Source organism: Calypte anna, chromosome 27 (genome assembly GCF_003957555.1).
Source record: "Calypte anna isolate BGI_N300 chromosome 27, bCalAnn1_v1.p, whole genome shotgun sequence".
In the NCBI taxonomy this organism is placed as follows: Eukaryota; Metazoa; Chordata; class Aves; order Apodiformes; family Trochilidae; genus Calypte; species Calypte anna.
In genome coordinates this window covers 2,690,372-2,714,283 of record NC_044272.1, presented here as the reverse complement: position 1 = coordinate 2,714,283, position 23,912 = coordinate 2,690,372, and the positions used below count along the sequence as shown (strand labels likewise).

At 53.7% G+C, this 23,912-nt stretch overlaps 1 protein-coding gene across 1 annotated transcript; it reads left to right on the top strand.

Moving 5' to 3' along the window:
* The first annotated feature begins 124 nt into the window (after window positions 1-124).
* ITGB3 (integrin subunit beta 3) lies at window positions 125-21,071 on the top strand. The gene is made up of 15 exons (XM_008505717.2): window positions 125-436; window positions 3,617-3,702; window positions 7,921-8,113; window positions 8,438-8,690; window positions 9,493-9,655; window positions 10,141-10,302; window positions 10,427-10,522; window positions 10,681-10,770; window positions 11,332-11,466; window positions 12,455-12,884; window positions 15,876-16,098; window positions 17,208-17,308; window positions 17,427-17,546; window positions 18,556-18,722; window positions 19,762-21,071. Exons 1-15 carry the CDS (start codon window positions 379-381, stop codon window positions 19,828-19,830), a joined length of 2,346 nt encoding a protein of 781 aa, XP_008503939.2. The 5' UTR covers window positions 125-378; the 3' UTR covers window positions 19,831-21,071.
* Window positions 21,072-23,912: the final 2,841 nt, after the last annotated feature.

Here is a 23,912-nt window from a genome sequence, read left to right as displayed (position 1 = left end):
AATCCAATGGGAAAGAACCTGTGGGAAAGGGCCCATTCCCAGCCTTAGGGCTGGAGGTCACCTCGGACTCTGCCTCCCTTTCCTCGGCCTTTTTCTGAGCTGCAAGAGCGAAAAAAAAACCCCTCCTGAGGCTAAAAAAAAATAAAACCTCCCCAAGAGCCTCCGGCAGAGCTGGGAAGGGGTGGGGGGAGAGTCTCGGTTTCCCAACCCAGTACCGGAACCAACCCAGTTTCCTCCGTCCGGCCCCGTTTGCCCCTTGTGTCATCCACCCAGCCTCATGATTCATCTCCTGGCTCCTTCCAGACCTTCAGCTGGTCCAGGATTTCTTTTCCATCCTTGGTCCCGACAGCTCCCGAAGTTTGGGATTGAGTGGAGAAGATGGGAAAATGCTGCGAGGTTTTGGGGTTCCTCGTCCTCTGCTCCGCTGGAGTTTGGGGTAAGTTGAGAGCTCCCGGGGATGGATACCCTAAAATTCCAGGGTTTTCGGGTTGGGGTTTCCTGGGAAAAGCCCTCGGAGGGAAAGCTGGAAAGGAGGAAAGCTCCCACCCTCAAAGGCTTAGGGTGAGGGGGGGACAAAAGGGTTTTTCTGGGATTTTGGGAGTCAAAACGTGGTTTAGGGCTTTGTGCTGGGGGGGATCCTACTGGTTTGTACTGGAAGGACTGGGGTGTGACTTGGGCTCCGAATCAAAACACACCGGGGGGAGTTTGGAAGGGAAGTAGTTGCTGAATCCCGGTTTGTTTAAGGCATGGAGTGGATGTATGGAAGCGTTAGGGTTGGGTGTTGTTTTTTTTTCCTGCTATTTAGGTGCTTTTTAAAAAAAAAAAAAGATAAATTTTCTGGCATTAGGTGATTGCAGGATAAAGGAAATTCCTAAAAATGGGATCTGCTCAGGGATTCCTAAAAACTCTGTGTCCTTGAGGAAAAAAAAATAAAACTCCAGCAGGGAAAAGCAGCCCAGAAAAGTGGGATCTCCTTCCCAGCTGGGTTTTCCAGAGCTCCAAGTAAATCCTGGAAGTGCAAATCGGTGTTTTCAGTTCTTTAATCAATCAATCTCATAAAACCAGAGTTTGGGGCAACCTTGTTCTGGCTGGAGGTTCCCAATCTTTAGAGAATTCCCAGGAAAAGGCTCGGAGCTGTTGCTGCCATCAGCAGAGGACAGAGAAGAAACCCTGGCAGAGTTTTGGGGTTTTAGAGCTGTGTTTTGGGGTTGTGAAGGTGATTTTATTTTCTTTTATTTTATTTTAATTTATTTTAATTTAATTTAAGTTAATTTAATTTAATTTTTGCCTTGGAATCTCTGAGCTCAGGTTTAGGTGGAATCTCCTCTCCAGGAAGGTGTTTGCAAGACAGGGAAAAAAATTCCCAGCAAAAATACAATCCCAGGATGGGGTGGGCAGCAAAAAAAAAAAAAAACCCCAAAACCTTCTCGCTGAGCCAAGCAGAAAACCCACAGAGGATGGAGGGATGGTTTGGGTCTTTATGGGGTTTTCTAAACCATCTTTTCCAAGTTTCCTCTGGGCACATTCCTGCTGAAACTGGAGGAGGAGGAGGGGGAACAAAGCCTGGGGCTGCTTCCTGTGGTTGCTGGAGGAGGTGACTTGGAGGGCAGTTTGGGGACTGAGGGTTTTTTTGGGGTTTTTTCCCTTCCTTTCACCTCCCCTTGGGTTAAGGGGGGGAGGGGAGGGTTTCCTGTGCTCCCATTTCCCTGGATTTCTAGGGATTGTGTTGGTTTGGAAAAGCTGAGGCTTTAGGATCAGGTGAGATCAGCTGGTTTGGTAGTTTAAAAAAAAAAATAAAGAAAAAAGTGGAGGTTTTGGCCTTGGGTTGATTTGTTTGTGGGGCTGGATAAAGAAAACTCCAAAAGGAAGTAAAGAACCTCCCCAGAATTCAGGATTTTGGCTGTGCTGGGATCTTCTTAACCCTGAGCCCCAGGATCTCAGCATCCTCTGCTTTTCCCTCTCTTCTTTTCCTCCTACACCCCCCAGCAGTGCTGGAAAAGCCAAATTAGGGAGAATTCTCCCCAAAAGCACATGTTTGGGTGGTGATAACAACCCTCTGCTTATCTCCTCTGGCACCCAGGGGGATTTCAGCCCTTTCTCAGGGGGATGGGGGAGAGCCCTGGCTTGGGGTTTAGGGGGAAGGGGAGAGCCCAGCAATCCCAGGGCTGCAGAATCCAACTGGGAATTGGCTCAGGGCTTCCTAAAGCCCTTCCCTGGAGGGAAGAAAAGCTGAGGGTGTCACCCCAGAGCTGCTCCAAAAGGGCCCTGCAGGGATTTGGGGACCCTTTAATCCCCTCTGGAGGATTATTGGGATGATTGGAGAGGGGCCACAGGGCTGCAGGGGTTTTTCCAGCCTTAATAATTCCATGCCTGCTGCCAGCATCTCCTAAAGTCCCCAAGGCCACTAAGAGAGCCCAAGCTTTGCCCAGGCCACTGCTGCAAAGCTTGGGGTGGGAAAAAGGGGACAGAAATTAAGGAGGTGGCAGGTGGGAAATGAGCAGGATGAGGCTCAGGTGGTGCTGAGCTGGGGAAGTGGCCAGAAAAGGGGTGAGGAGAGGGATGGGAATAGGGATGGGGAATAGGGGAATAAGGGAGAGAGGAGTAGGGGAATAAGGAATAGAGGAATAGGAGATAGGGGGGTAAGGGGATAGGGAGATAGGAGATAGGGGAATAGGGAGATAGGGGAATAGGGGAGAGAGGAATAGGGAATGGGGAATAGGGGCTAGGGGGATAGGGGATAGGGAGATAGGTAATAGAGGATGGGGAATAAGGGATTAGGGGATAAGGGAATAGGGGATAGGAGATAGGGGAATAGGGAGAGAGGAATAGGGAATGGGGGATAGGGGGATAGGGGATAGGGAGATAGGGAATAGAGGATGGGGAATAAGGGATTAGGGGATAAGGGAATAGGGGATAGGAGATAGGGGGATAAGGGGGTAGGGGGACAGGGGATAGGGAGATAGGGAATAGGGGATGGGGAATAGGGAATAGGGGATGGGGAATAGAAAATAGAGGATGGGGATGGGGAATAAGGGATTAGGGGTTAAGGGAATAGGGGATAGGAGATAGGGGAATAAGGAGATAGGGGATGGGAAGTAGGGGAATGGGGAATAGGGGATAAGGGAATAGGGGATGGGAAATAGGGGAATGGGGAATAGGGGGTAAGGGAAGAGGGGAATAGGGAATAGGGGAATATGGGGTTGGAGAATAGGGGGATAGGGGAATAGGGGATAGGAGATAGGAGAATAGGAGATAGGGGGATAAGGGGATAGGGGGATAAGGGGATAGGGGGATGGGGAATAGGGGATGGGAAATAGGGGAATGGGGAATAGGGGATAGGGGATAAGGGAATAGGGGAATGGGGAATAGGGGGATAGGGGGATTGGAGAATAGGCGAATAGGGGATGGAGAATATGGGGTTGGGGAATAGGGGGATAGGGGAATAGGGAATAGGGGATGGGGAAATAGGGAGATAGGGAATAGGGGATGGGAAGTAGGGGAATGGGGAATAGGGGAATAGGGGATGGGGTTCTGGAGGGTTCTGCAGCTGAGCACTGAGACTTCAGCACCTGTGTGGGGTTGGGACTCCCAACTAGATTCTGCTTTGGTGTTTTAGGGGGGAACATCTGCACCACCCGAGGGGTGAACTCCTGCAAGCAGTGCCTGGGTGTCAGCCCCCTCTGTGCCTGGTGCTCCTCAGAGGTAAGAGCTGGGGCCATGGGAAGAAAAAAAACCCAAATAAAATCAGAAATAATAATAATCATTTTTTAAAAAACCAAAAACCCAACCAACCAAACAAGACCACCAGGAAGAAAAACCTGGGGAAAAAACCAATCCCAGCTGGAAAATGCTGTTGGATGCTGCCCTGAGGCTTTGGGATCAGCAAAGATGCTTCTGGTTCTTGGCCCATGGGATCCCATGGGATCTGGGTCTGGCTGAAGATGCTGATGCTTTATTCCCCCCCAGGAATGGCATTGATTCCCCCCAGGAATCTCCAAGGGAGAATTTCTGAGCTTGCTCCTTCCTCAGCCACCTTCAGGGGCTCTGCTGGTGTCTTGAGCTGGGGTTGGGGTTTGGTCTCTTGGGTTCTTTCTTTTTTAATTCTTATTCCACAGCAGCAGAAGTTCCCAAAAAAAAAAAGGCAATATCTCCAGGGCTGCTCTGGGACAGATGTGACAACAGCTCTGTCCCCAACATCTGCACCACATTTAGCAAATGGGGGGGTTCTTTAATTTCCCTGGGGGGGTGGGGAAGATCACTGATGCTGCTTCTCCTCCTTTTTTTTATTTCCAGCCTTTCCTTGAGCTCCCCCTTCTCTTTCCCATCCCCTCCTTCCCAATCAGTTGCTCCTGCTCCATCCTGCCTTTGGATTTCCTGGTGGTTTGATGGGATCCCTGCCCTTCCCTGGGAGTTTCTGGAGAAAAGAACTGAGATTTCTGTGTTTTCCAGGAAATTTTCCCACTCTTCCCCAACACCCAGAGGTGCCCAGCTGCTCGTTTTTCCTCTTGGAAAAAAAATCAGCCAAGCCTTAACACTTCAGATCTGGCTGGAAAATCCCTTAATAATAATAATAATAATAATAATAATAATAATAGTGACAGAGCTTCCAAGGTCTCAGCCCTCCCCTAAATCTGGTTCCCCACCTGCTCTGCTTCCTTTGGGAAGGAAAAGTGGAGGCAAAGCTGAACCCAGGGCTCCATTTGGAAAAGCTGCTGGAAAGTTTGAGCTTCATCCCATGTTTTGGGTCATCCCAGGAGCATTTCCCTTGGAGAAACTGATGCTGTGTGTGGTTGCCTGTGAGACCAAACAAAGATGCTCTGGGGGAGGTGGGTGACCTCCTGCAGCCTCCCCACCCTGGATCTGCCTCTTCCCTGCTCCTGCTTCAGCCTCAGCTCCTTCCCAGGCTTTGGAGGAAAAATTCCAGGGCTTAATTCCTCAGTTTTCCCACTCTGGAAGGAGCTTGGGATGATGCTGAGCTTGCAAACTCCTTCCCTGCAGCAAGAGGTGGTGTCTTGGCCCAAGGGAGATAGGGAATAGGGGATGGGAAGTAGGGGAATGGGGAATAGGGGGACAGGGGGATTGGAGAATAGGGGAATAGGGGATGGGGAATATTGAGTGGCACCCTGGGTGGTGCCAGGGAGGATTTTTCCCCCCTCCCAGCATCCCTGGAGCAGGGAGGTGATGGCAGGGATGTGGGAATTGTTCTCTCTGGGGTTTTGGGACAAGTCCCTGCACCCTGAGGTTGTCACCAAGAAGCCTGAGCTGCCCCTGGGGTGGTTTTGGGGCTGTGTCCATGTCCCTGAGTCTGCAAGGTCAGAAATTGGGATGGGGAGGTTGAGGAGGCCCATTGATCCCAGTGGTTTTTTTTCCAGTGGTTTTGTTGCCTGGGAGGTTCTGGTGCTTCCCAAGTCCATCACCAAGGTTCCAGGAGAAAGAGTGCTGGCTCCCTTCTCCAGGGGATTCTCGTGGGAGGAAGGATGCTGATAATCCCATAGGATGCTGATAATCCCATAGGATGCTGATAATCCCATAGGGTGCTCCGTGGTCCTGGAAGCTCCCAAGGGATCACCCAAGAGCCCAGCACCCTAGTTAAAATCATAAAAAAGACCCAAGGATCATCCATTCCCCCTGTCTGTCCTGCACCCCCAAACCCACCCAACCCTCCCCTCATCCCTCCAAACTCCTTTTCCTCCCATCCATCTTCCCAGTGATTTTTTCCCCCCTCCCAGGATGGGAATGCCCACGGTTGGTTACTGGGATCTGGAGCAGAAAAGGAACATTTTCCAGGAGGAAAAAGCCCCCAGGGCCAACCCGTGGGGTGGGTGGATGCAAGGAGCTAATTCCCAGGGATGACTTTGCCTCATTCCCTGCCAGCCCCATATTCCTGGTGGGAAGGGTGGGGACAGGAGGCCATGGGAGAGGGGACCACGCCTGCTGATGTAGTTCTTGGCTACCACTTGCCCACTTTTTCCAGGACCTCCTGCCAAGCATTTGCTTTGTTTTGGTTTTTTTTTTTATTTTGTTTTACATAAAACACCAAAAATTCAGCCTGGGGTCAGCCAGGGGTGGGATGAGCTCCTGGATAGGGAATAACTCCAGTTCTGGGAGGCTTTGGGATTGGGATCCAGCTTGCCAGGAGCAAGGAAGGAGCTGAATCAGCTCCCCCCTTCCCTCTTTTATTGCAGGGAAAAGTTGTGCTGGGAAAGTTTGGGATGGGGGAGGGAGGTGGAGAATCCTAGAATCCTAAAATGGGCTGGGTTGGAAGGGACCTCAGAGATCATCAAGTCCAACCCTTGATCCACTCCCACTGCAGTTCCCAGCCCATGGCACTCAGTGCCACATCCAGGCTCTTTGGAAAGATCTCCAGACACGGAGAATCCACTACTTCCCTGGGCAGCCCATTCCAATGCCTGATCACCCTCTCCAGAAAGAAATTCTTTCTCATCTCCAACCTAAACCTCCCCTGGCACAACTTGAGACCCTGCCCTCTTGTCTTGCTGAGAGTTGCCTGGGAAAAGAGCCCAACCCCCCCCTGGCTCCAACCTCCTTTCAGGGAGTTGCAGAGAGTGATGAGGTCTCCCCTGAGCCTCCTCTTCTCCAGCCTCAACACCCCCAGCTCCCTCAGCCTCTCCTCACAGGATCTGTGCTCCAGTCCCTTCCCCAGTCCAGTTGCCTCCTTTGGACCTGCTCCAGCACCTCAATCTCCTTCCTGAGGGGCTGAGAGGCCCAGAACTGGACACAGGACTCAAGCTGTGGCCTCCCCAGGGATGAGCACAGGGGCAGAATCCCTTCCCTGGACCTGCTGGCCACGCTCTTCCTGAGCCAGCCCAGGATGCCATTGGCCTTCTTGGCCACCTGGGCACACTGCTGCCTCCTCTTCAGCTTCCTGGCAAGCCAGACTCCCAGCTCCCTTTCTGCCACTCTGTGCCCAGCCTGGAGCTCCCCATGGGGTTCTTGTCTTGAACCTCATCCCCTTGGGATCAGCCCAACTCTCCAGTCTCTCCAGGTCCCTCTGCAGAGCCCTCCTGCCTTCCAGCTGATCCACACTCCCCCCAGCTTGGTGTCATCTCTGAAAGAAGCCTTTGCAGCGGAGGGGTGGGAATGAAATTCTTTCCATATTTGTCTTGGGGCAAATCCAAAGTGTTTGGAGCCCTTCTGGGGGAGTGTGATAAGGATGAGGAGGAGCTGAGAGCTTTCTAGGAAAGGAGGGATGGGGCTGGAGCCCCACTTGGTGTTTCCTGTCCCTGACAGCCCCGGGGCCTTTTGGGCTCTTCCAGTCCTTTTTTGGATCTCTTTTCCCTGGCAGGAAGCTGGAGAGCAGGAGATAAGGCTGGGCAGGAACCCAGCTCTGCTCCCTGCCATGGGACAGATCCTGGCTGCAGGGCCAGCTCTGAAAATAATAAAATAAAATAAAATAAAATAAAATAAAATAAAATAAAATAAAATAAAATAAAATAAATAAAAATGAGGGGGAAAGGTGGTTGGTCTGCTGCCAGAGTTTAGAAAATAATATATATTTTATATGTGTGTGTGTGTATATATATATTTATTAGATATATATTTAGTAAACCCTTCCCCTTCATCCCATCCCTTCTCCCAAATCCCTCCCCATCCAACCTTCAACATTTCCAGGGATGGGGCAGCCACAGGGATGGGCCAGGGGTTCAGCACCTTCATCCCAAAGAATTTCTCCCTCCCATCTCCCCTCTCCCAGCTGAAAACCCTTCCCCCTCATCCCATCCCTTATCCCAAATCCCTCCCCAGCTTTCCTGGAGCTCCTTCAGTCACTGGAAGCTGCTCTGAGGTCTCCCCATTGGGGTTTTCTCTTCTCCAGCCTGAACATTCCCAACTTTCTCAACTTCAGCTCTCAGTTCCCATTCCTGGAGGAATTTTTTTCTTGATCCTTTCCCTTTCTGCCAGGCCTGGGCTCCATCCTCCCCTCGCTGTGACCTTCACACCAACCTCCTGCAGAAAGGTTGTGGGAAGGAGAACCTCGAGTTCCCCACCAGCACCATCAAAATCCTACAGGACAAACCCCTCAGCACCAAGGGCTCGGGGGGCTCCACCACCACCCAGATGAGACCCCAGAAAATTCAGCTGAACCTACGGCCAGGTAAGAGCCCCCAAAACATTGGGAAGGGGAATAAAACCCCCAAGTGATGAGGGACACATCCCTCTGCCTACCTGGCCAAGGTGGTTTTGGGGTCAGACCAAGCTGTGGGGCCATCCCTGAAGGGGTTTTCTGGGGCTGAGGTTCCTGGGTTGCTCCATTCCCAAAGTGCAGGGTTGGGATGGGACTTTGAAACCCTCAGGGCTTGGTTCCTGAAGCCATTTTCAGCTTTGGGGAGCCAGAGGGATGGATTGGGATTTCCCAGGTCAGGCTGGAGGCAGTGGATCCAAGGAGCATCTCCCACTCCTCTCCCCTCTCCCTTTCCAGATGACTCCCAGATCTTTCAAGTCCAAGTGCGTCAAGTGGAAGACTACCCCGTGGATATCTACTACTTGATGGACCTCTCCAATTCCATGAAGGATGATCTGAGGAATATCCAGCACCTGGGCACCAAACTGGCCACAGAGATGAGGAAACTCACCAGCAACCTCCGGATCGGGTTCGGGGCTTTTGTGGACAAACCCATTTCCCCCTACATGTACATTTCTCCTCCTGAAGCCATCACCAACCCTTGCTACGAGTGAGTCTGAGGCTGAGGGATCCCTCTAAAGGTCACAAGTGAAGGGGACATTCCCTGGAGCACTGGAAATCCGTGGCAATGGGATTTGGGGTTGGGTTATGGGGTTGATTTGGTTCCTGGGTTTGGGGTTTCAAGTTTGCTGTGCTGCGTGTCCTGCTGGCCCAGGTCAGAACTTCAGAGTATCCTTGTATCCTGCAGAGTATCCTTGTATCCTGCAGAGTATCCTTGGCACTGGGAAGCTCCTAAGGGAATAATCAATTCAGTGTTTTTCAAGAGAGGTTCAAAAAAAGTGACCCCCCCCCCTGAACATCCCAGCAGGGACTTGACTCCAGAACACTTCCAGCTCTGTTCTTGAGTTCTGGAAATTCCCAGCAGGATAGAGTCTAGGACTTGATTCCAGAACACCTCCAACTCTGTTCTTGAGCTCTGGAAAATCCCAGCAGGGCAGAGACTGGGAGATGACCCGGGCCCAACATCTCCAGAATGCCTCCAACTCTGTTCTTGAGCTTTGGAGAATCCCAGCAGGGCAGTCTGGGAGTTGACTCCAGAACCACTCCAGCTCTCTTCTTAAGTTCTGGAAAATCCCAGCAGGATAGAGTCTGGGAGATGACTCCAGAACACTTCCAGCTCTGTTCTTGAGCTCTGGAAAATCCCAGCAGGCAAGAGGGCTTCTCCAGCTCTGTTCTTAACCTCTTGGGGTGTTCGCTTTCCTTCGGTGCATCCCGGCCAGGCCCCTTGGCCCTGGGGTGGTTGCAGGGCAGGGATGGGAAGTGGAAGAGCCTCGTGTCCTCTCCTCCTGCAGGACTGGGGAAACCTGCCTGCCCATGTTTGGCTACAAACATGTCCTGTCCCTGACTGACGAGGTGACCCGATTCAACGAGGAGGTGCAGAAGCAAAGCGTCTCCCGGAACCGCGACGCGCCTGAGGGCGGCTTCGATGCCATCATCCAGGCCACTGTCTGCCAGGTCAGGGCTAAAAAAAAAAAACCTGTCTGGGAGCAGGAGAGGGTTGGGAGGGCAGCAGAGACCACCCAAGCCCCTCAGGAAAAGGCTATAAGCTCCACGGAGCTTCCTTCTCTCAGGGTTGGAGAGGGGGAACATTCCATAAGGACATTTCAGGGCCAAGCAGGACCCTTGGGTGGTCCTGGAGGGAGATGATCCCATGTCAGCCCAGAAGGGACATCCCCTCCTGTGCCAGCACTTTGATTTTGCTGGAGATGGGAGAAGTTGCACCTTTTGCCCCTCCATTACCACTCCAGCAAAATGCAAACCCCCCTCTTGCCTTTCCGAGCATCCCAGCTCCATCTGCCAAGCTCCACATCCCAAATCCCCCTGGGGATCCCATCCCAGTGGCAGCTTGGTCCCTATGGCCAGGCCCATCACCTAGGGTGACAGGGAAGCCAGCAGAGGGGTGGTGGCACTTGGGGATGTCCTCAACTTTGTCCCTGCAGGAGAAGATTGGGTGGAGGAGTGATGCTTCCCACCTCTTGGTCTTCACCACGGATGCCAAGACCCACGTGGCACTGGATGGCAGGCTGGCTGGGATTGTGCAGCCTAATGATGCCCTCTGCCACATGGATGAGGATAATTTCTACTCTGCCTCCACCATCCTGGTAAATCCCAAGGCACCAGTGGGGTCGTGGAGCTCAGAATTCCCATTGAGGGCTCCCCGTGGGATGGGAAGGGTGGTCCAGAGTGGGATGAGGTTCCTAAGGAACAGCTTCTCCTCTTCCCCAGGACTATCCCTCCCTGGGCCTGATGACTGAGAAGCTCTCACAGAAAAACATCAACTTGATCTTTGCTGTGACAGATGCAGTTGTTGGCCTCTACCAGGTAACTTTTGGGGGGACTTCTGAGTCCCAAGGAACAGCCTGTGCTGTGGGTGACCAGCCAGAGCTTCACGGGTCCCCTGTCCCTATACCTGGAGAAGGTTTGGCTTGGATCTGTCCCTTTCACCCATCACCAGCAGCTTCTTTCTGCTGTTTCTCCAGAACTACAGTGAGCTGATCCCTGGCACCACTGTGGGCACCTTGTCCACAGACTCCAGCAATGTCCTGCAGCTCATCGTGGACTCCTATGGGGTGAGTGGGTGCTCCACAGCCACCTGGCACTTCTCTGAACCAGCATCTGCTTCCACCCCCCACTTGTGGAGACCCCACCAGGGAAGGAACATCACTGTGCCCACCCCCCACTTCTCCCTTCCCATCCCTCGAGGACATTTCCCATCCCGTCTCCCTTTCCATCCCTTGAGGGCATTTCCCATCCCCACTTCCCCCTTCCCACCTCTCAAGGGCATTTCCCATCCCCACTTCCCCCTTCCCACCTCTCAAGGGTATTTCCCATCCCCACCTCTCCCTTCCCATCCCTTGAGGGCATTTCCCATCCCCACCTCTCCCTTTCCATCCCTCAAGGGCATTTCCCATCCCTACCTCTCCCTTCCCATCCCTCAAGGACATTTCCCTGGGGGAAAACCACCTTGCTGAGCCCTCAGAATGATTTTTGGGGACCTTGGGACCTTTTTCCCTGCAGAGGAGGGCAGAAGCATCCCTGTGGGGTGATGACCACTGGCAGGGAGCCTCCCCAGGACTGAGCCCTGCCCAAACCTGTGCTCTCCTCTTCATGATTCCTCTCTCTTCCCCCAGAAAATCCGCTCCAAGGTGGAGCTGGAGGTTCGGGACCTCCCTGAAGAGCTGTCCCTGGCCTTCAATGCCACCTGCCTCAACGACGAGGTCATCCCCGGCCTCAAGTCTTGCATGGGCCTCAAGATTGGGGACACGGTGAGGATCCTCTCTGGCTTGCATTTCCTTCCCCTTTTTGCACCACTGCCACCTCCTCCCTCCTCACCACCAGCACCATCTGCTTGCCCCATCACCTCCTGGGTGACACAAACCCTGTTTGCAGGGGACAGAGGGTGGAAAATAATTCTTTGTGTCTTCTGGATGCAACCTCTGTGCTTCTCTAGCTCAGTCTGGGTGACCCAGGCCCTGTTTGCAAGGGTAAAAAGGGTGGGAAATATTTCTTTGAGTCTGCTGGATGCAATCTCTATGGTCCTCTAGCTCAGCCTGGGTCACACAGGCTCTGTTTGCAGGGGACAGAGGGGCCCAGATGGGTAGAAAATAATTCTTTGTGTCTTCTGGATGCAACCTCTGTGCTCCTCTAGCTCAGTCTGGGTGACCCAGGCCCTGTTTGCAGGGTAGAAGAGGGTCCAGATAGATGGAAAATGATTCTTGGAGTCTGCTGGATGCAACCTCTGTGCCCCTCTAGCTCAGTCTGGGTGACCCAAACCCTGTTTGCAGGGGACAGAGGAGTCCAGATGGGTAGAAAATAATTTTTTGTGTCTTCTGGATGCAACCTCTGTGCTTCTCTAGCTCAGCCTGGGCTGCTGGCCACACCCCAGGGGACTTGGCTTGGCCAAACTGTGTTGGGCCAGCTTTGAAAGACCCCAAAAACCACTCAGTGGGTCACAGTGTGGGCTCCCCAAGCTTGAGCACAGCCTGGAGCAGGTACCCCAGTCCCGTACTGGTGTCACATCCCACCTGGTCCCAGTCCCATGATGGTGCCACATCCCACCTGGTCCCAGTCCCATGCTGGTGTCACATCCCACTTGGTCCCAGTCCCGTGCTGGTGTCACATCCCACTTGGTCCCAGTCTCGTGCTGGTGTCACATCCCACTTGGTCCCAGTCCCATGCTGGTGTCACATCCCACCTGGTCCCAGTCTCGTGCTGGTGTCACATCCCACCCAGCCCCTCTCCTCTGCCCTCCAGGTGAGCTTCAGCATCGAAGCCAAGGTGAGGGGCTGTCCTGGGGAGCAGCAGAAATCCTTCACCATCAAACCCGTGGGTTTTAAGGACAGCCTGACAGTGGTGGTCAACTTCCAGTGCAACTGTTCCTGCCAGAACCAAGCCCAGGCCAACAGCTCCTCCTGCAGCCAAGGACACGGGACCATGGAATGCGGGGTCTGTCGCTGTCACCCGGGGCGTTTGGGTTCCCACTGTGAGTGCTCAGAAGAGGATTACAAACCCTGGCAGCAGGATAACTGCAGCCCCCGGGAGGGACAAGCCCTGTGCAGCCAGAGGGGGGAGTGCATCTGTGGGCAGTGTGTCTGCCACGGCAGTGACTTTGGGAAAGTGACAGGAAAGTACTGCGAGTGCGATGACTTCTCCTGCATCCGCTTCAAGGGACAGATGTGCTCTGGTGAGTGGGGATGGGAAGGGGAGGAAAAAGGGGTCAGGGGGTGTAGGGTGGGTTGGTGGGCTTGGTGATGTCAGAGATCGTCCCCAGCTTTCCCAATCGTGACAGTTCTGAGGTGTTTCTGCCTCAGATGTGCTCAGGTGAGTGGGATGGGCACGGGGGGAAAAGGGATCAGGGGGTGTAGGGTGGGTTGGTGGGCTTGGTGGCCTCTGAGGTCTTCCCCAACTTTCCCAATCTTGACAGTTCTGAGGTGTTTCTGCCTCAGATGTGCTCAGGTGAGTGGGATGGGCACGGGGGGAAAAGGGATCAGGGGGTGTAGGGTGGGTTGGTGGGCTTGGTGGTGTCAGAGATCGTCCCCAGCTTTCCCAATCGTGACAGTTCTGAGGTGTTTCTGCTCCAGATGTGCTCAGGTGAGTGGGGATGGGGATGGGGAGGAAAGACAGCAAAAAGGGGTCAGGGGGTTTAGGGTGGATGGGTGGGCTTGGTTATCTCTGAGGTCTTCCTCAACTTTCCCAGTTTTGGAAATTCTAAAGTGTTTCTGCTCTGATGTGTTAGGGTGAGTGGGGCTGGGGAAAAGGCAAAGGATGAGGAGCTCAAATTCAGGGGGTGTAGGGTGGGTTGGTGGGCTTGGTGGTGTCAGAGATCGTCCCCAACTTTCCCAATCGTGACAGTTCTGAGGTGTTTCTGCTTCAGATGTGCTCAGGTGAGTGATGGGGATGGGGAGGAAAGACAGCAAAAAGGGGTCAGGGGGTGTAGGGTGGATGGGTGGGCTTGGTGATCTCTGAGGTCTTCCTCAACTTTCCCAGTTTTGGAAATTCTAAGGTGTTTCTGCTCTGAAGTGCTCGGGTGAGTGGGGCTGGGGAAAAGGCTGAGGTGTTGGGGTTCAGGGGGTGTAGGGTGGGTGGTTGGGCTCGATGACCTCAGAGGCTTTCCCAGCCTTGATGACTCCAAGGTTTCTGCCCAGGGCTGGGACACCTCAGCTCTTTTGGGTTTGACTGAGCTTCCCTTTTGCTCAAGAGCCTGCAGTGCTCCACACCTTAGCAGAGCATTTTTGGAGTCTTGACTGGATGTTGAGCTCTTATCTCCAGATGACTTCTTTCTCCTAACTGTGACTTTTTTTTTTTTCCCCCCAAGAATTTTCCTGACATGGGACTTAAAGGAACAAATATTATTTTAGACACTTAGTGAAACCCAGGAGGCAGAGATTAACAGACCAGGCTCTTTAAAACAGGCAGCTCTCACCTCTGCTCTCCAGTATCCCTGAGCTGGTGGCAGCAGCAGGGGACACCCTGTGCCACCCCTCCTCTGGTCCCCTTCTGGCTGCTGGGCTAATGAGACTTCCAGTGACATTTTCCACCCTGAAGGTGACAAAGCATTGTCACCTGTCACTGAAGTTGTGCCACCTCCTCTGGGGACATTAAACCCCCCCCTGGATGTGAGCAGGTGAGGTGGCTGCTGCCACAGTGCCACAAAAGCCACTGCTTTCCTGCTCTGAGTCCCCAAATCCCCAGGAGTGGGATCTGATCCCCAAAAGCAGTGGTCAAAGCTGATCCCACTCTGCAGGAGATGATGGGCAAGATGAAACCTGCTGGAATCAGCTCCCTGGCATCCTCAGGGGAATTTTGGGGACCACACCTTCCCCCCCCCCACCCCCCAGCCCAATTTCCTGGCTTCCAGCTGCAGGGATCCATCCCTTATCTTCACAACCTGCTGATAAGAGCTGGAACCACTCTGCCTTTCCCCTCCACGCTGTCCCCTGTGTCCCCAGGTATCTGTCCTTGTGTGAAGGGACAGGAGGGATGGGTGAAGGCCATGGGGGATGCTTTCCCCCCCCCCAAACTGGCTGAGCTGTTGATTAACCCGATTTGCCTGACCCTGCTGGCACAGAGCCCATCCCCTGGAGCCACCTTTTCTCCCTGTCTCATTTCCATGCTTTGTCACCTTTTGGTTTTTGGTTTTTTTTTCCCCTGTGACTCAGCCTCAGAAGTTCCCCAGGGAGGGGATTTCCACATTTATTTCTCATCCTGCTGCCTCCCAGGCAGTGGTGGGGATGGGGGAAGGGGGAGCAGTGTTCCTTGCCCTGATGCCTTCAGGCCTTGGGATGGGGAAGCTCCGTGGGATTTCCACAGCTTCATGAGTCTTGGGATCAAACCACAAGGCTAAGAGCTCCAGGTTCTGGCTGGATTTGAGTATTTTATCTGTCTGTCTGTCTGTCTGTCTGAGCAAACCAGGCTGAGTGAGCACGCAGAGCTCATGGGGCTTTTCCCAGCAATCAGCTTTTCCTGCCTGCTTCAGGGGTGGGGGAAAACGAGGGGAATTTGTGTGTGTGGGGAGGGGGGTTGGGGCAGATGTGCTGAGATTGGGAATTAAAAGTCCAGGTCAAAGCTTGACAAGCTCAAGTGGGAGCATTTCCAGCTGTTCTCTTTCCACCCTGCAGCTTTTTGGGTGGAATAAGGAGGGTTGGGCACAAAGGTTGAGGTTTGGTGTGAGATGAGGGGGTTTGGGGCAGATGTGCTGAGATTGGGAATTAAAATCCCAAAAGCTTCACAAACTCAAGAGGGAACATTTCCAGTTGTTCTGTTTCCACCCTGCAGCTTTTTCTCCTGTTTTGGGTAGAATAAGGAAGGTTGGGCACAAAGGTTGAGGTTTGGTGTGAGATGAGGGGGTTTGGAGCAGATGTGCTGAGATTGGGAATTAAAATCCCAAAAGCTTGACAAGCTCAAGAGGGAACATTTCCAGTTGTTCTGTTTCCACTCTGCAGCTTTTTCTCCTGTTTTGGGTGGAATAAGGAGGGTTGGGCAGAGGTTGAGGTTTGGGCTGGGGGGCTTTGTGTCCCCAACCCCAAGGACACACGAAGATTTTTTGTCCTGGGACAGCTGCTCTGCTTTGCCCATGGAAGTGGAGCTGCTGCCCTGGGCTCCTGGTTATCCCATGGATGCTGATGGGATCCATGGGGACATCAGAGGGTCCTGATGGCCTCTGCTTTGTCCCCAGGCCACGGGCAGTGCAGCTGTGGGGATTGTTTGTGTGACTCGGATTGGACTGGGGATTCCTGCAACTGCACCACCCGGACTGACACCTGCCTGGCCAGCAATGGCCTGGTCTGCAGTGGCCACGGCTCCTGTGTCTGTGGCAAGTGTGACTGCACCCAGCCTGGCTCCTACGGAGACACCTGTGAGAAGTGTCCCACCTGCCCTGATGCCTGCACCATCAAAAAGTGAGAGGGGAGAGGAGGAGAGAGCTGGGGTGGGTGGGACCCCATCAGGGAACTGGGGTTGTACCCCATTAGGGAGCTGTGGTGGGTGGAACCCCATCAGGGAACTGGGGCACAACTCATCCCATCCCATCAGGGAACTGGGATGGGTCACATCCCATCAGGAATTTCGGATGGGTTGTACCTCATCAGGGAGCTGGGGTGGGTGGGACCCCATGAGAGAACTGGGGCACAATTCATCCCATCCCATCAGGGAACTGGGATACAATCCATCACATCCCGTGGGTCACATCCCATCAGGGAGCTGGGATGGGTTGTACCCCATCAGGGAACTGGGGTTGTATCCCATGAGGGAACTGGGGTACAATCCATCACATCCCATCAGGGAACTGGGATGGGTCACATTCTATCGGGAATTCAGGGTGGTTTTACCCCATCAGGGAGATGGGTTTATATCCCATCAGGGAACTGGGATGGGTGACATCCCATCAGGGGAATGGGTCACATCCCATCAGGAATTTGGGATGGCTTCTACCCCATCAGGGAACTGGGATGGGTCACATTCCACCAGGGAGCTGTGGTGGGTTATACCCCATGAGAGAAGTGGGGTACAATCCATCACATCCCATGGGTCACATCCCATCAGAGAGCTGGGATGGGTTGTACCCCATCAGGGAACTGGGGTACAATCCATCACATCCCATCAGGGAACTGGGATGGGTCTTATCCCAGCAGGAAGCCAGCAGAAAGCTGGGATGGTTCCCATCTATTACCTGAAAGGGTTGGACCAGGTGATCCTTGAGGTCCCTTCCAAGCTGACATTCTATGCTATCCCATCAGAAATCTGGGATGGGGCTTGGACTCGATGGCCTTTAAAGGTCCCTTCCAAGCCTAACACATTCCATGATGTCCCATCAGAAAGCTGGGATGAACCAGCAGGGAGCTGGGATGGATCAGACCCCCCTGAGGAACCAGCAGCAGGAGCTCCCTCAAGCTGCATCCTCCTTGGCTTGGGATTGCAGCAAATTCCCCAGCCTGGGACTGCAAAGTGGGACCTTCCCTTGGGAAGGAGAGCCCGGAGGAGCTGATGGAATCTCCCTCCTCTTCCTCAGGGAATGTGTGGAGTGCAAGAAGTTTGAGAGGGGAGTCCTGGTGCAGCAGCAATCCTGCAGCCGCCTGTGCCGGGATGAGATCCAGAACGTGGAGGAGCTGGGTAAGAGGAGCCCTAAAAAAGCCACTTGAAGGCCTGGAAATCCAGTGGGGGGGCTGCATCTAACCCCTCCCTGCACCCCCCCCAAGCTTGGGGGGCTCTGAGTCTCTGTGTCTGGCAGGTGACAGGGGCAAGGATGCAGTGAATTGCACCTACAAGGATGAGGATGACTGCGTGGTGAGGTTCCAGTACTCCGAAGATTCCAGTGGCAAATCCATCCTCTATGTCATCCAGGAGCCAGGTCCAAACTTGGGGGGGGGGGATGCAGAGTGTTGCCATGCTGGAGTTCTCTGCTAAACAGGGGGAATTTCCATTCCTACTGGACACAGGAGGGAATTTTTTGCCCCCTGAGGACAGGCACGCACTGGAATGGTCTCCCAAGGGAAGGGGTGGATTCCTCTGCTTTGGAATGTTTGAAGTCTCAGCTCAAGGAGTGCTTTTCCTATGAAAAGGCTTGGAGCAGATGATCCTTGAGGTCCCTTCCAACCTGCCATTCTAGGATTTTGGCCCTTCTGTAACTCCCAGCACCTCCAGGTTCTCAGGGGGGATAGAGGGGGGGTTTAGGAGCTGTTTTATCCCCTGCTCTTTGCCACCAGCCCCTGATTTCCTGCCAGGCTCACAGTTCCCCCCCAGGTTGCTCAGTCCTTTCATCCCCTCACTGAAGCCAAGGCTGGGGGCTCAACCTTCTCACCACCCTGTTCCTCTTTCCAGCTTTCCTGCTTCCTGAGAAAGCTTCTGATCCAGGGGGTTGGGATGCTATGGGTGCTCCCCAGGGCTGGGATACAGCAGCCCCCAGGGGCTCCTGTGACTTGGAGGTCTGATTTCCTACCAAAGCAGGACCATGAAAGGAGGAGCCCACCCTCTCCCACTCCCTGCACCCAGGAAAGGGTTGGGATGGGTGCAGAGCCCCAGGGAGAAGGTTTTGGGGGGGCTGAAGGGGAACCAAGTGGGTGCTGAGCTCCACACCAGATCTCCCCACCTCGGTTTGCCAGCCCATGGATGGGATCTGTGATGCCCCTGACCTGGACTATTCCAAGTTTTGGGTGTAAAAAGGAGTCAAGGATCTCAGCACATGCTTCCCATGGCCAAGCTCCTCCTTTACAGAGCTTGCTCTGCTCCAGGCTGGAGATTTTTCCTCCCTAAGAAGGGAGGATGAAGCCCTCCAGAGACCTGAGGAGCTCCCTGTAGCCAGGAGCAGGCAGCTCCAGAGCTCCTGAACTTTCCCAACCTTCTCCTCCTCCTTCCCACAGACTGTCCCAAGGGTCCAGATGTCCTGGTGGTCTTGCTCTCAGTGACAGGAGCCATCCTGCTCATTGGCCTGGCTGCTCTGCTCATTTGGAAGCTCCTCATCACCATCCACGACCGCCGGGAATTCGCCCGTTTTGAGGAGGAGAAAGCCAGAGCCAAGTGGGACACGGTGAGAGCCACTTGGGATGAATCCCTGAATCCCAAAACCCCAGGTTTGGGTGGATCCAGGTCCCACTTGCTTTCTGTGGTCCCAAGATGTGGTCCTTGGGGGAGCAGCTTGTCCCCTGGAGCATGACACTGCCTTTCCCTGCTGTCACACAGCCCAGAGATGTCCCAGAGGATTTTCCCACTTCCCAAATATCCCAAGCACTGCTCACCACTGTGACCCTGACTCACCCACTGCCCACACCACTCTTTCCATCCCGTGAGGGAAGCAGAAGGTCCCAAGGGATGCTGGAAGGGCTGAGACACCCAGAGCACAAGAGTGGGGGTCAGGAAGCCACCAGGACCTGTCCCCCACGTCCCCTCCAGCTCCCCAGAGGAGTGGGCTGGGCTGGGGGATTTTCTGGAGGCCTCTCTGCTCCTCAGCTCCTCCTTTCCTCCTCCACAGCAGATTTTCCCTGCTCTCCCCCATCCAACCTTCCAGGGAACCTTTAAACTACAGATCCAAATCCTGTGCTGAAACCGTGCCTCAGTTTCCCCAGCAGTGCAGGAGAACAAATGCTGAGGCCAAGCACAAAGGGATGATGCTCTTCTTCTCCCTTCTCCCTTCTTCCTTCTCCCTTCTTCCTTCTCCCTTCTTCCTTCTTCCTTCTCCCTTCTTCCTTCTTCCTTCTCCCTTCTCCCTTCTCCCTTCTTCCTTCTTTCTTCTTCCTCTTTCTTCTTTCTCTTTATCCTTTCTTCTTTCTTCTTCTTCCTTCTCCCTTCTTTCTTCTTCTTCCTTCTCCCTTCTTTCTTCTTCTTTCTTCTTCTTCCTCCTTCTTCCTCCTTCTTCTTCCTCCTCTCCTCCCCTTTGTACAAAGACCCACACCAGATTTTCCCTGCTCTCCCCCATCCAACCTTCCAGGGAACCTTTAACCTACAGAACCAAATCCTGTGCTGAACCCGTGCCTCAGTTTCCCCAGCTGTGCAGGAGAACAAATGCTGAGGCCAAGCACAAAAGGATGATTTTTTTCTTCTTCTTCTTCTTCCTCCTCCTCCTCTCCCAGGGCAACAATCCTTTGTACAAAGAGGCCACGTCCACCTTCACCAACATCACATATCGGGGGAACATCTGAGGACGCCTCATCCAGCACTTCCTGGGAGATCAGCCAAGGATCCCTGGGACTTTCTGGAATCTGCTGTACAGAGGAGCTTGCTTGTGTGTCTGTGTCTGCCTGTGGAACCCCACACTGTCCCCAAAGCCTCGGGGTGCCCACAGGGATCTCCTGTCCCCACCAAACCTCTCCTCCTGACCTCAGGGGGGTCACCCCGCAGGAGGTGGTGGTCCCTCCAGACACTGGATGTGGAAAAAATGGGATTTTCTCTGCTTGAAGAGGCTGGGAAGTGCCCACGGGGCCACGTGGATTTGGGGAGCAGCTGAGCTGTGCTCCTCTCCGTGGCTGGAAGAAGCTCTGTCCCCTGGGGCACTGGACAGAGGTGGGGGCCCAGGGGACATCTCAGGGGACATCTCAGGGGACAGGGCAGCTCCACATGCTGCCAGGAGCCAGGAGCCAGCACGGGGCTTGAGGACATTGTTGGAGCAACCCAACAGGCTCCTGCTTCTTGGAGCCACAACTTGAATCCACAGCTTCTTGGATCCAGAACTTCTCGGATCCACATCCTGGATCCACAACTTCTTGGATCCACAAATTGGATCCACAACTTCTTGGATCCACAAATTGGATCCACAGCTTCTTGGATCCACAGGTTCTTGGATCCCCAGCTTCTTGGATCCACAACTTGAATCCACAGCTTCTTGGATCCAGAACTTGAATCCACAACTTCTTGGATCCACATCTTGGATCCCCAGCTTCTTGGATCCACAGCTTCTTGGACCCAGAACTTGAATCCACAACTTCCTGGATCCTGGTGCTGCTGGGGCTCAGGATGATGCAACCCAAACACCCCCCACCTCCCCTCACAGTGTCCCAGGGCCCTTTCTGCATTGCACCCCCAGCATCAGCTCTGCTGGCTCAGCCCCTGCCTGGGGTGGTGCTGAGCTCCCTCTGTCCCCCCCTGTGTCCCCCCCAGTGCCACCAAGCACCTGGATGTGCAGGCAGCACCCTGGGATTTGGGATGGGGGGGGACACAGATCCTACCAAAGCAGGACCATGAAGGCAGCAGCCCAGAAAACAACCCAGGAGAGGGTTGGGGTGGGTGGGGGTGATGCCAGATTTCTTCCCTTTCTGTGTTTTAGGGTGGTTTTTTTTTGGGGGGGGGGCTGAGTGCTGGTACCACACTTGGGTTTTCTGTGTAACTCAGGGTTCCAGGAGGGTTCAGGCCCCATCCTGCTGCCTCATCCAGGGAAAACCCCCCCAAAAAAAAAAAGCTGGGGCAGTGCTGCTCTCTGCTCCATGCCCCAGCCCTTGGTTTTGTTTTTTTTTCCTTCTTTTTGCACCAAAAACCCCAAAGAGATCTTGAGCCCAAGGTAGGGCTGACCCCAAAGCCCCCAGAGACATGTTTGGCTGGGCTAGTGGTGGCCACATGTCCTTGGTTTAGTGGGGGCAGGAGCTGGGAATGGGATGGGAGGTGGGGAGGGGGGTAAAGCTGGAAGGGGGGCAGCAGAGCAGCATTGCTTCACACCCAAAAACCCATAAAATCCACCCAAATGAAACCCCCTTGGAGCACATCATGATTTCAGTGGCCATGTTCAAGCCCTACCGTGGGGCTGTGGGGCCACCCAGTGGCCACCCACCCCACTGCATTTTGGGGACACAGGAGGTGTCAGGGATTTGCCCGGTTCTCTGACACCCCCGGCCCCGATTCCATCCCCCCCAAACACCCCCTGGGTCATGGGGGGGATCCCAGTGCCCCCCGCTGCAGTGAGGTGGGGTAAGAGCACCCAAAGAGTGGGTAGGGGTGGGGTTGGGGTTGGAACTGGGATTGGGGTTGGTTTGGGGTTGGAGTTGGTTTAGGGTTGGATTTGGAGTTGGTTTGGGGTTGGGGTTGGTTTGGGGTTGGATTTGGAGTTGGGATTGGTTTGGAGTTGGAGTTGGGGTTGGGGTTGGAGTTGATTTAGTGTTGGATTTGGAGTTGGTTTGGGGTTGGGACTGGAGTTGGGATTGGAGTTGGAGTTGGGGTTGGGTTGGGGTTGGAGTTGGGATTGGGGTTGGAGTTGGAACTGGGGTTGGGGTTGGAGTTGAAGCTGGAGTTGGGGTTGGATTTAGAGTTGGAGCTGGGGTTGGGATTAGGGTTGGGGTTGGTTTGGGGTTGGAGCTGGGGTTGGAGTTGGTTTAGGGTTGGATTTGGAGTTGGTTTGGGGTTGGGGTTGGAACTGGGGTTGGGGTTGGAGTTGGGGGTGGGGTTGGATTTGGAGTTGGGGCTGGAGTTGGTTTAGGGTTGGATTTGGAGTCGGTTTGGGATTGGAGTTGGGGTTGGATTTGGTTTGGGGTCGTTTTGGGGTTGGGGTTGTTTTGGGGTTGTTTTGGGGTTGGGGACACCATGCTCCCTGGTGCCCCAAGGGAATGATACCATTCCAACACCTCCCCCCTATCCCGGGTCATCCATCCCAGGATCCCATTCCCCCCTCTCTGGATGAAGGGTCCTTCCCATGGGACACATCCAACCTGCAGAGGGACTGATCCTGCCTGGAGCTGCAGGAAGGGAACAGGGACCTGCCAGGAGCAGGCAGAGGGATGAAGGCACAAGTGTCCCCATCCCTGTGTCACCTCTGTCACCCTCTGGGATTCCATTGGATCCTCTCCCAGGTGGTGTGGGGCTGAGCCTGGGAATGCCAGCTGGGAAAGGGACAGGGAGGGGACATCTCCCAGGTGTCCATCTCCTCCTTTAGTAGGAAAAACATTCCCAGCCCGTGCTTGAATCCAGAGAGGGAAGAGGAAGAAAAGCAGGAAGAGTTTTTGCTGGAGCTGGGATGCAGCCCTGCTCCTCTGGAATCCCTGGAATTCCCTATCCCACCTCCAGCATGCTGGAGAAACCAGTGGGATTCCCCCTGGGTGATTGGGGCAGAAGATTTCCATTTCCCATGGAATTTTTGGGAGGAGATGAGAGCTCTGCTGAGCCAACTTCACTGCCCCTTGGTGCCAGGGGCTCTGGCTGAGGGCAGGATCAGGTTCCAATGTTTTTTGGGGACTCTGGAATGGCTTTTTCCCCCCCAAAATAAGAGGCTGTGTTGTTCTGCTGGCAGGTGAGCACCCGGAGCTACTTCCTGGGGCAGGAGGTGGTGATTTCCCTTCTTTCCCTTGGAAAAGACAGTTGGGAGCTGTAGGAATTCCCAGCCTGCTGAATCCTTCACTTTTTTTGAGGCTCCTCCACTAGATGGTGATGTCCCTACAGCTTCCCGGGCTCATCTCCCCCTCCAGGCAGAGATTCCCGGGAAGTTTTCCACCAGGAAAGCTGCCAGAGGGTGAGGACACCCTGCAACCAACCCCAGAGAGGAGCTCCTGAAGCAACACTTGAGGCTTTTATTTTATTTTTATTTTCTTATTTAACGTTACTTCTATTCCTGAAAACTTTAGTTTTTCCTCTCCTTGGAGCCTCCCCATCCCATCAGCTCCTCTTGGAAACTGATGCCAAGAAACCCAAAGATAAGCCAAGTGACCCAAGGTGTGTTCTGCTCCCAGAGCTGCTTTTTCCAGTTTTCTGGGAAGTTTTCTGGGAAGTTTTCTGATTTTTTTTTCCAGGGATCCATGTTGGAGAGGTGAAGTCTCCCCAACCCCCAGTAGAAATCCACTTACCAGACCAGAGTTCCCAGGAGGGCACTGGAAAAGGTAGATGGGGAGCATATGGGCATTCCATGTTTTTTTCAGGATCTGGAGGATCTGCTGGGCAGAAAGTTGGAGAATTAGGGAAGGAAAAAGAGCTGGAATTTTTTAAAAAAAAAGCTAAAATGCTGCTATTTCCCAGGAACACAAAATCCAGGAGGTCCTGAGTGATCAGGCAGGGCTACTCCAGGGATTTATCCAGGTTTTCCAGGGCTGTAGAAGAGTCAGGATTAGCTTGGGATGAATGAGAGGCTCTGGGGAGACCTCCAGCTCTCATCAGCCCGACTTTGGGAAGCAGTTTTGGGGTGAGATTCTCAAAAATCACCAAAACTTTTGCAGATTTGGGGATTCTCAGGGTTGTAAATTGCCCTTTTGGCTGCAGCCAAGACCTCTTCCTCCAAACTTTTCTTCCAATTTAGCCTCTCCCTCCTCAAAAA